This window comes from Acytostelium subglobosum, assembly GCF_000787575.1.
Source record: "Acytostelium subglobosum LB1 DNA, scaffold: scaffold26, whole genome shotgun sequence".
Lineage (NCBI taxonomy): Eukaryota > Evosea > Eumycetozoa > Acytosteliales > Acytosteliaceae > Acytostelium > Acytostelium subglobosum.
This window is the reverse complement of record NW_012236507.1, coordinates 166,137-181,046: the sequence shown is the minus strand read 5'-3', so window position 1 is coordinate 181,046 and position 14,910 is coordinate 166,137. Positions and strand designations below refer to the sequence as shown.

At 41.8% G+C, this 14,910-nt stretch overlaps 9 protein-coding genes across 9 annotated transcripts; 3 read left to right on the top strand and 6 right to left on the bottom strand.

Moving 5' to 3' along the window:
* Positions 1-714: 714 nt before the first annotated feature.
* On the bottom strand, positions 715-1,394 carry SAMD00019534_102330 (hypothetical protein; the record flags this gene model as incomplete). The annotated part of the gene is made up of 4 exons (XM_012894484.1): positions 715-746; positions 829-903; positions 1,006-1,125; positions 1,205-1,394. The coding sequence occupies 4 exons, from the start codon at positions 1,392-1,394 to the stop codon at positions 715-717; spliced, it is 417 nt and encodes a 138-aa protein (XP_012749938.1).
* A 330-nt stretch (positions 1,395-1,724) lies between these two features.
* SAMD00019534_102320 (hypothetical protein) lies at positions 1,725-2,885 on the top strand (the record flags this gene model as incomplete). The annotated part of the gene is made up of 3 exons (XM_012894483.1): positions 1,725-1,920; positions 1,998-2,391; positions 2,471-2,885. 3 exons carry the CDS (start codon positions 1,725-1,727, stop codon positions 2,883-2,885), a joined length of 1,005 nt encoding a protein of 334 aa, XP_012749937.1.
* A 392-nt stretch (positions 2,886-3,277) lies between these two features.
* On the bottom strand, positions 3,278-3,922 carry SAMD00019534_102310 (hypothetical protein; the record flags this gene model as incomplete). Its single annotated transcript, XM_012894482.1, has 2 exons — positions 3,278-3,383; positions 3,459-3,922. Coding segments are annotated over 2 exons (570 nt in total), but the record flags the coding sequence as incomplete, so codon positions are not given.
* Positions 3,923-4,547: 625 nt separating this feature from the next.
* Positions 4,548-5,249, bottom strand: SAMD00019534_102300 (hypothetical protein; the record flags this gene model as incomplete). Its single annotated transcript, XM_012894481.1, has 1 exon — positions 4,548-5,249. One exon carries the CDS (start codon positions 5,247-5,249, stop codon positions 4,548-4,550), a length of 702 nt encoding a protein of 233 aa, XP_012749935.1.
* A 24-nt stretch (positions 5,250-5,273) lies between these two features.
* Positions 5,274-5,543, bottom strand: SAMD00019534_102290 (hypothetical protein; the record flags this gene model as incomplete). Its single annotated transcript, XM_012894480.1, has 1 exon — positions 5,274-5,543. The coding sequence occupies one exon, from the start codon at positions 5,541-5,543 to the stop codon at positions 5,274-5,276; it is 270 nt and encodes an 89-aa protein (XP_012749934.1).
* Positions 5,544-5,607: 64 nt separating this feature from the next.
* On the bottom strand, positions 5,608-6,237 carry SAMD00019534_102280 (hypothetical protein; the record flags this gene model as incomplete). The annotated part of the gene is made up of 1 exon (XM_012894479.1): positions 5,608-6,237. The coding sequence occupies one exon, from the start codon at positions 6,235-6,237 to the stop codon at positions 5,608-5,610; it is 630 nt and encodes a 209-aa protein (XP_012749933.1).
* Positions 6,238-7,002: 765 nt separating this feature from the next.
* SAMD00019534_102270 (hypothetical protein) lies at positions 7,003-8,121 on the top strand (the record flags this gene model as incomplete). The annotated part of the gene is made up of 1 exon (XM_012894478.1): positions 7,003-8,121. A coding segment is annotated over one exon (1,119 nt), but the record flags the coding sequence as incomplete, so codon positions are not given.
* A 222-nt stretch (positions 8,122-8,343) lies between these two features.
* Positions 8,344-10,535, top strand: SAMD00019534_102260 (hypothetical protein; the record flags this gene model as incomplete). The annotated part of the gene is made up of 3 exons (XM_012894477.1): positions 8,344-8,393; positions 8,481-8,878; positions 8,947-10,535. 3 exons carry the CDS (start codon positions 8,344-8,346, stop codon positions 10,533-10,535), a joined length of 2,037 nt encoding a protein of 678 aa, XP_012749931.1.
* A 118-nt stretch (positions 10,536-10,653) lies between these two features.
* SAMD00019534_102250 (hypothetical protein) lies at positions 10,654-12,282 on the bottom strand (the record flags this gene model as incomplete). Its single annotated transcript, XM_012894476.1, has 3 exons — positions 10,654-11,103; positions 11,168-11,433; positions 11,505-12,282. Coding segments are annotated over 3 exons (1,494 nt in total), but the record flags the coding sequence as incomplete, so codon positions are not given.
* Positions 12,283-14,910: the final 2,628 nt, after the last annotated feature.

Genomic DNA, 14,910 nt, shown 5'->3' with positions numbered 1-14,910 from the left:
CACGATCCAAACAGTTTGACAGACAAACATGAAAGGACTGACCTGACTGATGATGTGTACATCGAATCAGAAATTAATCAGGTAGAGTAAGAAGATGGGCAGGCAAATAGACAGACAGGTCCCATGAGTGTGTAGCTTGGACATCTGACACACTCACACGTCAAAAAAAGATTTAAAGTCGTGATGAAAGATGTAAAACACGAAATAAATCCGATCAAATATCCATCACACATCAATTTCAAAGTTGTTTCTGTGGGGTGACCTTTGCACTTACTAATGGTGCAACCACACATCCACATCGAGCAATAGAGTCGTTGACGACATCGACGACGCATCGATTGACGAAGAACTGAATGAAACTACTGGTCACTACCAATCATTCCTCCTGTTGGACGGATATTGACAGGTCCTTCCGCCTGCCAACCAAACTTGTCAGCAATATAACTTCGTGGTGAATCATTGTTGGCAAGGCAATCTTTGAAATGTCCATGTCAGTATCGTAACCATTCATTACCAATAATTGAATGTTGTTGTTGGCTGCTGGAAACAATGAGGAAATGTAATGGATGTCTAGAGTCGTCGGACCAAGACAGACACGGGGTCGGGATGAATGTGAGTGCATATATTGACAACCAAACATGTACATGTTTGGAGTATGTGACAGGCCTGTTTGGTTGATTGATATAATCGATATTTTGTACATAATATATCTATTTATTTCTTTCTCTTCTTCTGTTCCTTCTCCTCTGTCATATTGTGAAAGTGATTGTTATTGAGTTAGTATAGCTGGACTCGATATCTGAGTGTCATTCAATGTATTTATCATACTGTTTGATGGTTGATTGGCGTTCAATGAGTGGTTTATCATTCTTTTGCTTGCTTCTGTGTCTACAGTCATCTTGGCTACATTTGATTGGTTGTATAATTAGTATAAGTCAGTATCCATCCCACATCAAGCCATGGCCATCATTTTTATCCACCTATCCGACTCAGTCATAATCATACGTTTATCAATCTCTTGTTGTGTGTTCATTCCTTGCAGCTTGACGATATAATGTTTGATCCTGTCCAGCTCGCCTTTGACCTGATGTCCATGCGGTGACACACCTTGAGTCTGTAAGTACACTGAGGTAATATTTGTGATTAGTTAGTAAGGATGCAGGGCCAATGTCCAATATCAATGAATGTTAGCATGGACACATACTATAGAACAATGAGTTGAGTGCATAGGCAACAGAGATATCTAGTTGAGCTGCTTGTAGAGGTGATAATTCATCCTGATGGTCCTTTAACGAATGCTTGAAATATGGCTCTAGTTGATTCTCAATCTTGTCTAGCAATCCTTCAAACTCTCCAATATCGCTCTCCAAGTCTGCTGGTAAACTTTCCGACATTATATCTATATATGTATAAGATGTTAACTTGTTTGTTTATATGTATGTTATTGTGTATGTGTGTGTGTTGAAACGAGTATGATCACACCCTTCAACTCGTCAAAAAACTACTCATTCACTCTTTCGTCTTCTTGAATTTAATTTTTACTTTAAAGTTTGTTGTTTGTGTGTGTTTTTGAACAAGAGACGAGTGAGAGTTGCGCAATGTTTGTTAAAATGCTCACGATAACATTGTCATTTGTTCATTTATCTCTATCTCTTTTATTATTTGTTTAATATTATATATTATAATATACTATATAATAATAATAATATACTATTAAATATTCAATGGAGACTGAATCAATACTTTATTCATCAACATCATCTGGTGCTGGAGGTGGACCTGCTTTGTCACCAGAGGGCGCTCCACGTCCAAAGCCAAACAATACACCAAACTACCGATTAAAGTACACTCTGCAAGGTCATTCTCAATCAATATCATGTGTAAAGTTCTCTCCAGATGGTAAATGGTTATTAAGTGCATGTAAGTATCTCTCCCCTCCCTTCCCCTCTTCATTCATATACTCATAATCATACTCATACTCTTATACAACTATTTAGCCGCCGATAATATTATAAAGATTTGGGATGCTAGGAATGGAAGATATCAAAGATCATTGACTGGACATAAGAAGGGAATATCGGATGCAAGCTGGAGTCATGACTCAAAGTATATTTGTTCGGGATCGGATGATAAGACTGTGCGTATATGGGATGCCACGTCAGGCGATCAACTAAAGGTTCTGCGAGGCCACAAGAACTTTGTGTTCTGTTGCAACTTCAACCCGCAGTCCAACCTGATTGCCAGTGGCTCCTTTGACGAGGACATCATCCTGTGGGATGTCAAGACTGGCAAAATGCAGCGCAAGATCGAGGCACACACCGAGCCAGTATCATCCGTCCACTTTAACCGTGAGGGAAACATGCTTGTCTCTAGCAGCCACGATGGATCAATGTATGAATCATATCCCTTCATTGAATGAATGATTAATGTACTTTACTAACAAGCTTATCCTCTTCCCACCTTCATATAGACGTATATGGGACACAGCAACAGCGGATATCTTAGCGACATTGTTGCCAACTGATGTAAAACCACCAATGGTATCATACTCGTCATTCTCACCCAATGGCAAGTATGTGCTGGCGGGCACACTGGACTCAAAGCTGCGGTTGTGGAACTACAGCGACAACAAAGTGATGAAGACATACGACGGTCACGTGAACACCAAGTACTGTGTATTCTCTGCCTTCTCCAATGGAAAATGGGTCATCTCTGGATCGGAGGACAACTGCCTCTACATCTGGGATCTGCAGACCAAGGAGATCGTACAGAAGCTGGAAGGACACACCGATGTGGTGCTGGCTGTTGCCTGCCACCCTACAGAGAACATCATCGCATCAGGTGCCATCGACTCGGACCCAACCATCAAGATTTGGAAAATGTAGGAATAACCTCTCAATCTCTATCGTGGATGGACGCCGCACATCTATGAGTGAGCATGGCTTCGCAGCCTAGGCTCACTCCAAAAACAGCAAGAGGAGAAAGAGGAAGGAGACTGGATGGATTGATCGATCACATTCATTCTCCATCATTAAGAGCGCTCACTGATTATGGTGAGCTAGCTACACCTTTGGAAATGTCTTTCAAACTATCCAATCCTTCAGAGTGTTGTGGATGACATCCATGTCGTCTCAATCAAAGACGTGGAGGAACGTGGATTGTCATGTCGTTGTTGTTGTTATAGTTGACATAATAAATCCTTTGCCCAAGGATAAGGAGTTGGCCTCGAGGCCTCTCCACCATCTCAAACACAGGACTACTAGAGATAAGAAGTTTAATTATTATCTGGTTGTTGTTGTTGCTGTTGTTCTTGTTGTTGTTGTTGTTCAGCGCGGAGGTGAGTTCTAACTTCCATTAGAGTAAGACCAAGTTGATTCCTTCCACTATTCAATCATTCAATCATACAACAATATGTTAGTATTCCAATCAACGTACCAACCAACTACATTATTACTTACCTTCCATCTCCACCATCGCCCCAGTAACTATCATTTCTAGTATGCTCTACAATCTTGGCGTCTCCAGTTCCCAGCAAAACCTTTTTGATGTCTAGATGTTGTTTGAACTTGGCCAGAACAATGTCATACATGACGCGGTCTTTGATTCTCTCCCAGTCTGGTCGCAGTGGGTATTCTCTAGAGCCACCCAGCTTCTTGGCGACTGCGGCAGACTCTGCGTCTCTAATCTGATTGTACAATGGTGTTTTCTCAAACTTCATTGCTTGGAAGTAATGCTCGCTGGTCAGCCAATCATCACCATTGTAGTTGACTACGTGATGTGAGAAGTTACTGAAGCATCCATAATCATCTCTCTCTCTGTAAAAGTTTATAATATCCTTTGTCATTCTTTGTACTTTAGGTGTATTAAATGTATTGTATATTGTAGTATGTATGTATCTTTGTGTTGTTATCTGTTTAAACATATATTTGAAAGTTACATTAATTTATAATGAATGAATGTTAGTGCCCTGATCAAATCTAAGGTTGTGATCCACTCATTCTTTCAAAAATCCCAAGAAGAAGTTGGTCAATCTTGTCCTTGTCTCAATTCTTTTTTTTTGGAATGATCACCACATTGATGTTATTAACTTAACAGTTAATTTAATATCTTTGCTTATCTCTGTCTGTCACATTGTAATTAATAATTATAATTCAATTTGATCAAAGGTTGTTTGGAATCAAATCATTCCGGATTTTGTTTGAGTGTTGTGTTGATCTTACAATTTGGAATATATTGTAATATGGGACGAGAGTTTAATATTATCTGGATTATCCTTATTTACAAAGAAATGTAAATTTCTTATTGGAGAAATAATTATTTCGAATTGTTGGCAATTATCAAAAATATATATATAGATTTAAATCAATCAATCAATCAATTATTTGTCACTTTTATATTACCAATAGTTGTTGAATCGTTTTGGATAATTAGCCAACTATTGAGGTAGAGGTCGTGGGCCACTAAGTTGAACGATTGTAATTTATTATTTATAATGTTGATATCAATGATAGAGGGTCAATTTAATAATGATTGTCGCTTTTAAAACATTACGGACAATAGTCAACATCTCCAGTGTTACCCTCCCACTTGTAATGAACCACATCAATCCACTTTCTCATATTGATTGGGTCGAGAATTATTCTTGTTGCATCTGCTATCCAAGCCATATGGGTCTTTGGATCAGTTCTTTGAGTGTGGTAGAGCATGTCCAACTCCTTACGAGTCTTGGTCAGACATGGGCCGACCTTCTTGCCAAGAGTACCATAAGGCTTCAGGGCCACCAGCAACTGCTCGTACTCATTATGATTGACCAGTGACTTGTATGTGCATGTGGGGTAGAGTGTAACCTCCTTGGTCTGCATGGCCAACTCATGCAACTTGTGGTGCGAGGCCATCAGGACCCAGTTGCAATGTGCCATGATCACCAGTGCACAAACTCGACTGTCGGCAATGGTCTTGGCAACGACAAGGACACTACGACTGATCATGTTGTCAAGGTAGGTGCAGAGATTGCCGCGCGCGCCACGTAGTACTGGGTTCTCACGGGTCTTGCGCATGGTGTCACTGCGTAGGTCGATCAGGTCGTTGATCAAAGTCGTCGACTCGGACAGCGCACGGAACTGATCACGGGTGATCTGCTCTCCACCGGATGATAGTGAGGCTGAGATTACACCATTGAATATTCCAATATCAACGTATCTCTGGACGGTGATTCCTGTCATTCGGCTGCCATATATTCCCTCTGGCATTGTGGAGCGTGAGTGATCGCGGTATTATCCAAGTACACGGAAGAGGACTATACCAGCAGCCATGTTGCCCAGTTGCCAGTCCGAGACGATACCAGCTAGGTTGCAAAGTTTGAGGAAGGCCATTGAGGCGCCACTCAATCTCTGGCAGAGTGCCAGGGTCTTGTCGTCGGCGGCCTCACAGTAGTCAGCCATCAGAATGTCATTGCCACAGTAGGCAATTGCCCGTGCAAGGCCATCATCACACTGACTTGCACAACAAGCGATGGAATGGAAGTACTTGGCATCGGCAAACATCTTGATCTGTTCGGCTGTAGGGTACAACTCATTGTAAATTGATATGTTGGTGTCGTTCTGTGGGTCAACATTTGCAATTGGGGGCCTCGATTGGTAGAGCGACAGTGTTGGTGATGGCACCCTGGCATGTAGTGGGTGCTGGCTGGATGTCTGTATTGGAGAGTAACACCTCATCAACGGCCACACGAAGGTCGTCAACTGTGAAGATGTCTGTTAGCCATTCATTATCTCTTGAGGCCACCGACTCGAGTGAGTCGAGAACTTTCTTGATGGCAGTGCATCCTGAGTGGACCTGAATATCCGAGATACTGGGGTCGTTGGGGATGGAGTCCCACTTGCACGTGCACTTGCCAGTGCGGGGATTGTATGGACCTACAAGATCAGTGTCGGGGCAAGTTGGAGCGGATGGGCCTATAGACAGTTGACCAGTTTGAAGGTGATGACAAAGTGAGTCAACAACATTCTCCCAATGTTTATGATCAAGCATCTGTAGATTATGTGGGGTATCTTGTCTGAGCTGTTTGGACAACTCCTCCACACTCATTATATTATCATTCTTTGTTTGTGAGTTGGTGTAGGTGTAGTTTGTTATGACATCTGGCCTAGACAACCAAATACTCTGCCACAATCTGTACAGATTGAGGAGTGATGGTTGTGGCTGTGATGATGTCTTTGTTGTTATTTCAACTGGCATTTAATAATAAAAATAATTTTAATAGTAATAATAATAATAATTAATTATATGTTATAATAACTATATATATATATGTATGTATCATATGAAGGAGTAGCTGTACTAGGGAATAATACCTTGGTTGATTTGATAGAACATCCATACTTTCCCTCTCGCTTATAAATAGTCGTTCTAGTTCCAGTGGCTGTCTCACTGTAACTTTGAGACATGATGCTGTAGAACACGGACGTCCCGTGTCCACACATTTGGAATTTAATGATCAGGTCCCCACAAAATGGTTCGAGGTCACGCGACTGGTCAGTCTACAAACTCACACCCAAATCTGTAGATTGCAACCTACCACATTTAAAAAGTTTGGATATGTCCCATGGATGTCTCTAAAAATACGATCATTAATTTTAAAATTTTTTTAAAATCCTGAGGACAGACTATTTATTATTGTAACCGGTTAAAAGAATATGTGATCGTACATAATCAACACAGATTTGCTAGCAAATGATGTCGTCAAATGACAAGAACAAGATCTAATCTCGAACAATCTGAACGTGCACCACACACTATTAATTAATTAATTGTGAATAATGAGGTGAATGGGGAGGAGAGGATTCAAAAGAATGAACTTCCCAAAACCACAAGACAGAGAAATTGCAGCTCTCATGTTGAGCCAACCAAGTAATAGGCTTCACTCGTTTACATTATTTAATCATGATTCACCATTCTCTTCGAGACTGAATCATTCACAATATTAACAAGTGATAATATACAATGAATAATAATAATAATCAAACTACTAGACTTCCATCAAATGAACCAGATCGATCTAATTGTATCATTGGGATAATAAGAAAGCATTTGACTACAGAGCCTTGGAAACAAGTAGCAATCAATGATGGTGATAATGTTGATTATGCTACAAGAATATCGATTAAAGATAGTTCAAAGGGTTATGACAATGATGTATATATCGTATCATATGGCATTCCCAATGAACCAGACTACGATAGAGTAGTACTAAGATTGCCTAGAGATTGCTCTGAAGGCCCTGCAATGCATACTGCTAGAATGCAAGCCGCAATGCTTTCATTGCTAAACAAACATATGTTGCCAGTGCCACGACTGTTGGCAGAGACAGAGAACTATGTGATCGAGTCATTTATCGAAAGTTGCGACCTGTCAGATATATACACGACTCCGTTGGACATGCCGACGCATGCCATCAAGAGTGTATTCAACCGTGTTGGAGAGATACTGCGGCAGTTTCATTGTGTCCCGCGTCCGTCTAGCGCAACAGGCTATGGCGAGCTCATCAACGAGCAGTTTCAAGGCGCACTCCCAGACTGGTTGACATTCTTTGACAGGGACATTCCCAATCAGATAGCGAGCTGTCAGTCTCGAGGGCTCTTTGACCTGGCTCTGCATGGCCTGAGCAGCCAGGATGAGGCGGCCATCACACTCACCAAATACTTTGAGAGCGTCAAAGAATATCTCAAGAAGTTCGATCGTCCATGCATTGTACATGCCGATATGTGCAGTGGAAACATACGTGTAAAGACCAAGGAGGAAGAAGACAACAATCAGTCGGTAACTGTGGTTGGCATCATTGACTTTGCCGACTGTCTTGCAGGCGATGGACTCTATGACATTGGAAGAATACTATCACATTGTTATGGAGACTGGCGATTCGTCGAGGCTATTGAAGAGAGATATTGTAATAACAGTGTTGACGACGGTCGCTGTGGAGCATTCACAGAGGAACAAAAGGCAATGATCAAGTTCTATGCCTTTTCCTTCTGCATTTGGCTAATGGATATGCTTGGTGATGATCAAGAATCAGTACAAAAGTATAACCGAATATTGAAGAATCTAAAGATTCTTGGACAATCCTAGATATTCGTATTATATAAATGTATCAATCAGTGATTGATTGATTGATTGGTTGATTTGCCCAATCAGTGAATTATGGAAAAAGTGAGAGAAAGTGATGATCACTTTTATTCAATCCCACATCATCATTTGTTAAATTAATTGATCATAATTTATATATTATACATATACTTATACACTAGAAAGCAACAGAAGCGATTACTGGGGCTGGAAGTTGATGCGATGATTGACATCAATAACAAAAAGACGAGGTTACTCCTTGTGATTGTAGGGTATGACTCATCAGAAGAGGTGATTGATTGATCACTCAACTCACTCAACTCCCAATCACTCAATCGCTCAATCAACTCAACAAACAGATTGGTGATGTACTTTGGAGGCATCGTATCAATATCATACTTCCCGGCACAGTCACACAAGACTTATATGTCGGAGAATGCATTGTTACCGGGTGCAGCAAACGTAGAGTTTGATAGATCTGATGTAGATGCAGCCATTAGATACTCACAACAATGGAATCAATATATAGCAAAGTGCAATAAGAAGGATAGCGTGGAGAATTGTAGAGTAGAGGCTTCCAAATGGATTGAAGAACAACTGCGAGACATTGGACTTGAGACATATACACATGTATTCTCCATCGCTGGCCACGACGATGGTGATGTTAGCGAACAAAAGGGTTACAACCTGTACAGTGTTATCCGTGCGCCCAAGTCAGATGGCACCGAGTCATTGGCTCTGACGACCAAGTTTAACGGTAGGTTGTAGTCAGTGCCGCGCGTGCCTGGTATCAACTCACTCACTCATTCGAATGACCTCATAAAGTTAAAGCGATTAGACTACAGGAAGGCGATGTTACTGGTGTAGGATGGATATTGGCGATGGCATCCAATTTGCAGAGGAGAGCTAGGACTTGGATGGCAAAGGATATTATCATTGTGATCACTGATGGCCACTTTGGCGGATTGGGAATGAAGGCTTGGCTGTCAGACTATCACTCGAGTGGGGAGAACGACGCACGCTCGGCTCAGAGCTATTTCCGTCGCGCTGGCATGATCCAGGCAGCGCTCAACATTGACATCAATGAAACATATCGTACAAATCGATTCAATATCCTGGCGGAGGGCTCCAATGGCCAGCTGCCAAACCTCGACCTCATCAACACGATTGCTCGCATGGCAGCGAAGGAGCGCGTCACTGACACTGTTCAGCTCGCTCTGAATGAATCGCCTATCAACCGTCATCTTCCCTCCGACATGGCCACTCTGGCCACATTCATGTACAACCAGGCGATGGGCGTGCCGACGGGCGACCACGGTCTGTTCAACGACTATCACATCGACGCCGTCACCATTGCGCTGCCGACACAACAGCAGCGCCACACCATCCATCAGAACTCTGTGATGGTCATTGGAACGATACGCAGTCTCAATAACCTGCTGGAGCATCTGCATCAGTCGTTCTATTATTATCTGTTGCCCTCACCATTCAGATACGTGTCGATTGGCGAGTACATGATCTCACTCGGTGCCATCGTCGGTCCGTTGATCATCCTAGTGCTCCTGCTCCTCTTCTCCTTGTCCACCACATTCAAACCTCCCTCGATGAAGCTGATCAAACAACGACAACAGCAACCCAATGCTGATCTGGTTGATCAGCAGCAACCACAACAACAAAAACAACAACAACAACAGCCAATCACAGTGACAGACACGCCAATCGATATATTGTACTCAGCCACAATGGTTGGTGTGACACTCACAATTGGCCTTCTCTTCTTTTTGGTTCCATTGACGTTCCCTCGCGCCACACTCTCCCTACTCCAAGACCTGTCGACACACTCCAATAGCCTGGTCAGCGACGCTGTGCTCTTTGTCTCATTCGCCACCGTCTACCTTATAATCTTCACGCTCGTCTATCCTCGATTGGATAGCTATTTTTATCCGTCATCAATATCAACATTATCATCAACGGAATCAGGAACAGGACCACTCCCAACCACGCCCCGAGGCGGATCCAGTTTCAAGGTGTTCACATGCCTCCCAGTGTTACTGTTCATCACCACCATGTCACTGCTCAACTTCTCCTTTTCGACGATTGCAGCCATTCTCGTCGTCCCTCTATGTATACTCCCAATGCGCTCCTCTTGGCCGATATTGCGAATTTTCCAGGCGTTGGTTACACTGGCCATCTCTCCACCAATCGTTTTATATCTTCTGGCGAGACTGTACCTCAACCAGAATGTCTATACACTGATCGGCACACTCATTCGACAATACCAGCTCTACTCCACACTCTGGCTACCATTCCTAACTTTGATATACATACCACTTAATATCCTAACATTGAAGTTGGTCATCACCAGCAGTAGCAGTAGCAGCAGCAGTGGCAGCAACAAGATCAAGACTCAATAAATAACAACAACAAAGACCGTGTATAAACTGGCGATTACATTGAATGATTGAATGAATGAATGAATGGTACATTATGTCTAGACAAAAGACTTATTTGATGGATTAGTGGAGGGTCTTAGTGATCCATAATCCTAAGAGTGCCAGAGATGATCTTGTTCTCTAGCGTAACACCATCGGGTATCTCTATGCGCTCACCGTGATTGGCAACGATGATGACGGTGCCCTTTAGTTTGGTGTTGACACCAAAGTAGACATCACCCGACACTGTCAGATGATCGAGTTCGAGCAGGTCTGGAATGGACTTGAAACGTTTCTCGTACTCAGACACGCTTGTGAACTCCTCGCCAAGCTTTACAAGAGGAATGTCGGATGAGTCACGCTTTGGATTGATCGACATCTTGCCATGCTCGAATTGGAACAGGTTAGACTGTGAGATCAACAGCTGGCTTGTGGACTTTATCGGTCTGTACCTTCCTCTTGGGACAAGGAAGGCAATTGAGTTGCTAAAGTTCTGGATACCCATTCCAGCTGGTGTTTCCAATTGAACTAATGCCTTGTGGTTCTCATTCTAGTTGATTAATGTACAGGTTAGAAAGATATACGTATGTAAACACATCATGGAAATAACATACATGGAATGAGACAATCCAATCAAGGACTAGCTTATCACTCTTGATCAATGGACTCAAGGACCTGAGACTGACCCAAATGTTGTTGGTGTTCCAGAACTTAAAGTCCTTGAACATCTTTAGCTTGTCGTGCTTGATCTGTGAGAGCTCTAACAAGTGTAGTCTGTCCAAGTAGGACATCAACACACCACCGCTTGTATCTGTGCTGATCCTTGTTGTCACCTCCAAACCAAACTCAATCTTCTCATTGTCCATATGGTTAAGGATATCTATTTGATTGATTGATTGTTTGTTTGTTAGAGGACTAATCAGGCGAGGGATGTTGGGTAATTATACATACGCAAATCAGTGACTGCTCCCAAGTTCTCAACATTGGAGATGAAGATGTACTCTTTGCCTTGAGCGATGAACTCATCAAGAAGTCCACAACGGTGGAGACTTCTAAAGACATCACCACTTCCTGGTGGGTACCAGTCCTTTAGGTTGGCCTCGTTACTGGGCTTTGGAACAACGTTTAGGGTGTCCTTGTACATTCTTGGGAACTTGGATTGGACGAATGTCTTGATGGTCACGCGGTGTGTCTTGTACTTCTCAATGATCTTTGTGGTCTGGGTGTCTGTCTTGAATGAGTTCATCAAGACCAATGGCACGTCAACATTATAGTCTTGGTTGATCTGCTCAATATGTGCGACGGCCATGTCAAGGAAGGTGACTCCGGGTGCAACCTCGATCGAGGACTTGGCGCCCTTGCAACCCATGCTGCTGCCAAGGCCTCCATTCAACTTTACAATGACCAACTTCTTGAGTAGTTCGATGGCACGTGCGTTGTTTACCGGGGACTTGATGTGCAACTGCTTGTAGTCGACGAATGACGACTTGTCCGGAGTCTTGACCTGGTCCTTAAGGATAACATCCTTGTTTATGTACATGTGGCGTTGTTTGACAAAGGCTGCAATCTCGTCGGGCAACATTCCCAAGGTCTTTAAAACGGATTCATCCAGATCCGATGCATAGCGGGCACTATGATCCAGAGGTGGATATAACTCATCTTCATTATATTCAAAAGTCTCTTTTGAAGACTTTGAAGTTGTTGTTGTACTTGTTGTAGTTTTGGACATCTTATAATAATAATAATAATAATAATATTATCTTTTTATAACTCTTGATTAATAATGAATGAAGTGATAATGATTATGATTATGAATGATTATGATTATGATGATGTCAGTCAGTCAGTCTATCAATCATTGTATCAATTGAAAGAATGAATGGGAATGATAGTTGAAGCAGTGAGATAAGTGATCAACCTAACCAAACTCTAACACTCGTTGTCGTTTGTTTATACTCTTCTGTGACTTATACTGGCTCAATGGTTGTGTGTGTGTGTATGAGTATGGTGTGAATGAAAGAATGAATGGTAGTGATAAGATGAGCTAGTGCTATCACATGGATGTTCAACCCCCACATCATTCACCAAACACACACCTTTTATGGGTTTTGAACTTCATCGAAATCAACACTTTTGAATCTAAGTTCTTCCCGCGCAATTATTTAAGTTAAAGTTCGGTTGTTTCACTCACTCATTATGTCTCAAGAGTTATAAGAGATAAATACTAAAAGAGATAATAATGTGAGGAGAATACTACAATCTCCACAAACACTGCAGCAGCAGCAACAATAACAACTGATCTAGATATTGATAATCTAAAGATCTTTAGATTATCATCAAATCGTGTACGTCTATCGAGGAGTTCATTGGCAGCACTATCTGCTCACCAACCGCTGGTCATGATGTTGATAGTCTCAAACTGAATGATGACCAGTTGTGGAAGCTACTGTTGATGTTACTGGACCTGTGGCAGTGGCAATACTCGACACTGTGGTGGTGGCAGTGGTAGTCTGGGTGATGGTGGACGCGGGGGAGGTAGTAGACACTGTGGTCGAAGCAGTGTTAGTAGCAACAGTAGATGCAGTGGCAGTTGTAGCAGTAGCTTGGGATACCGTTGATGCAACTGTTGACTGAGTTGACACTGTTGTCGTTACCGTGGGCGAAGCAGTGGTTGTAGCCGTGGTGGCAGTAGCCTGTGATACAGTTGAAGCCACAGTACTAGCAACAGTTGATTGAGTTGAGACCGTTGTGGAGGCCGTGGCAGAAGTTGTTGTTGCAGATGTTGCAGTTGTGCCGGTAGTTGGCAAAGGGGATACAAATTGGTTGAGCATTGGATATTGCACAAACTAGGTTACCATGGCATCTCAAGAAAGTACATTTGTGGAGACATTTTGGAGTGAACCCTGGTCCAAACTCCTTTCCACAACAAACTTGAGTATTATCATCACAAACTCCAAGTCCACAAGGAGTTGTGCTTTAATGTACAATATTATAATTTAATTAATTAAGTTGAACTTAGTTCTATAATAATAGAACTAACCCTTTACCTTGATTGATTGATTCATTATACTTACCATAAACAGAATTAGTTGTTTCTCCTAAGAGTAATAAAACCAATAATATAGATATGAATAATTTATTCATTCTATTAATAATAATAATAATAATAATTATATTAGACCAATATTATGTAGAATGTAATAAATGAAGTGAACGTGTATTATTGGTGTAATGTTGTTGATACATACAATCACTATTAAAATTACACACTCTCTCACTGATATTGGATTGGAACATGATGGGGCTGGAACATATCCTGTATTATGATGGAGGTATAGATGGCAGGTAAACAGGGCTTGTGTTCATTCATGTTCATTTGATGCCCGCTGTAAGTAATTCACTTGAGTAGTGATGATGATGATGGTGGTAGTGGTGGGTCTGTGATCAACAAGTTGTGGGTTGACTGTTTGTTTTGCTGGAACTTATCCACCAGCCCCTGTTTGCTTGATATATATACCTCCCAACAACCCAATACAACTTGATTATCCACACACACATTGTGACCACAGGCTACATAATAAGGTACACTTGTAGAGCATGTGTGTAAGTTAAGAACATTCTGGAGGCCAGTCTATGTGATCGCAGTGCAGTGATCTCATTCATTGCAGCCAACTCCTGGAGTGATGCAACGTTACCAAGGTACATTAAGATGTTGGCATATGGTATATTAAGTTGATTGTTTGATTGTTTCATTGATTGATTGAATAAGTGAGTGTATTATAACTTAACTTTGTAACGATCCAGCTCATCATAGTCCACCTCACGAGCTGCGAGGGCAGATTTGAATGCCTGCACTGGCAACATATACCATATATCGTGACCACCATCGCAGTCCTCTGTTGATTCGTACCAATATTCGATTCTTCTGATTGTTCTCTTGTTGTAGGGTGCGGGATCATCTTGATCATGGACTTGCAATCCAACTATCTTTCCAGTGTTGCCAATGATTGTGTAGTAGTTCCTGCTTTGCCAAGGTTGATTGTTCAGAATCTGAGTGCCAACGAACTTGTCAATGTCTCCCAGCTGGTGAATATCCAATCATGCAACCAAGCTTGACCAGATAGGGATACTCCCTCTCCAAAGAACAAACAGAGATAATATATTTTGCTCCATCAATCTTTAAAGAGTCCAGTGTTGGTACTCCACCCTTTGATCTGTTATTATCTGTGTACATAGTAATACAAGTATTGAAGAATATGGCATTGAGTGATTGATGATCAACTTTAAGGCGCCAAATTTTACATTTTGTTTTGGGAGTTCCATTACTTATATTTAATTAAACTTATTGTTGTTGACG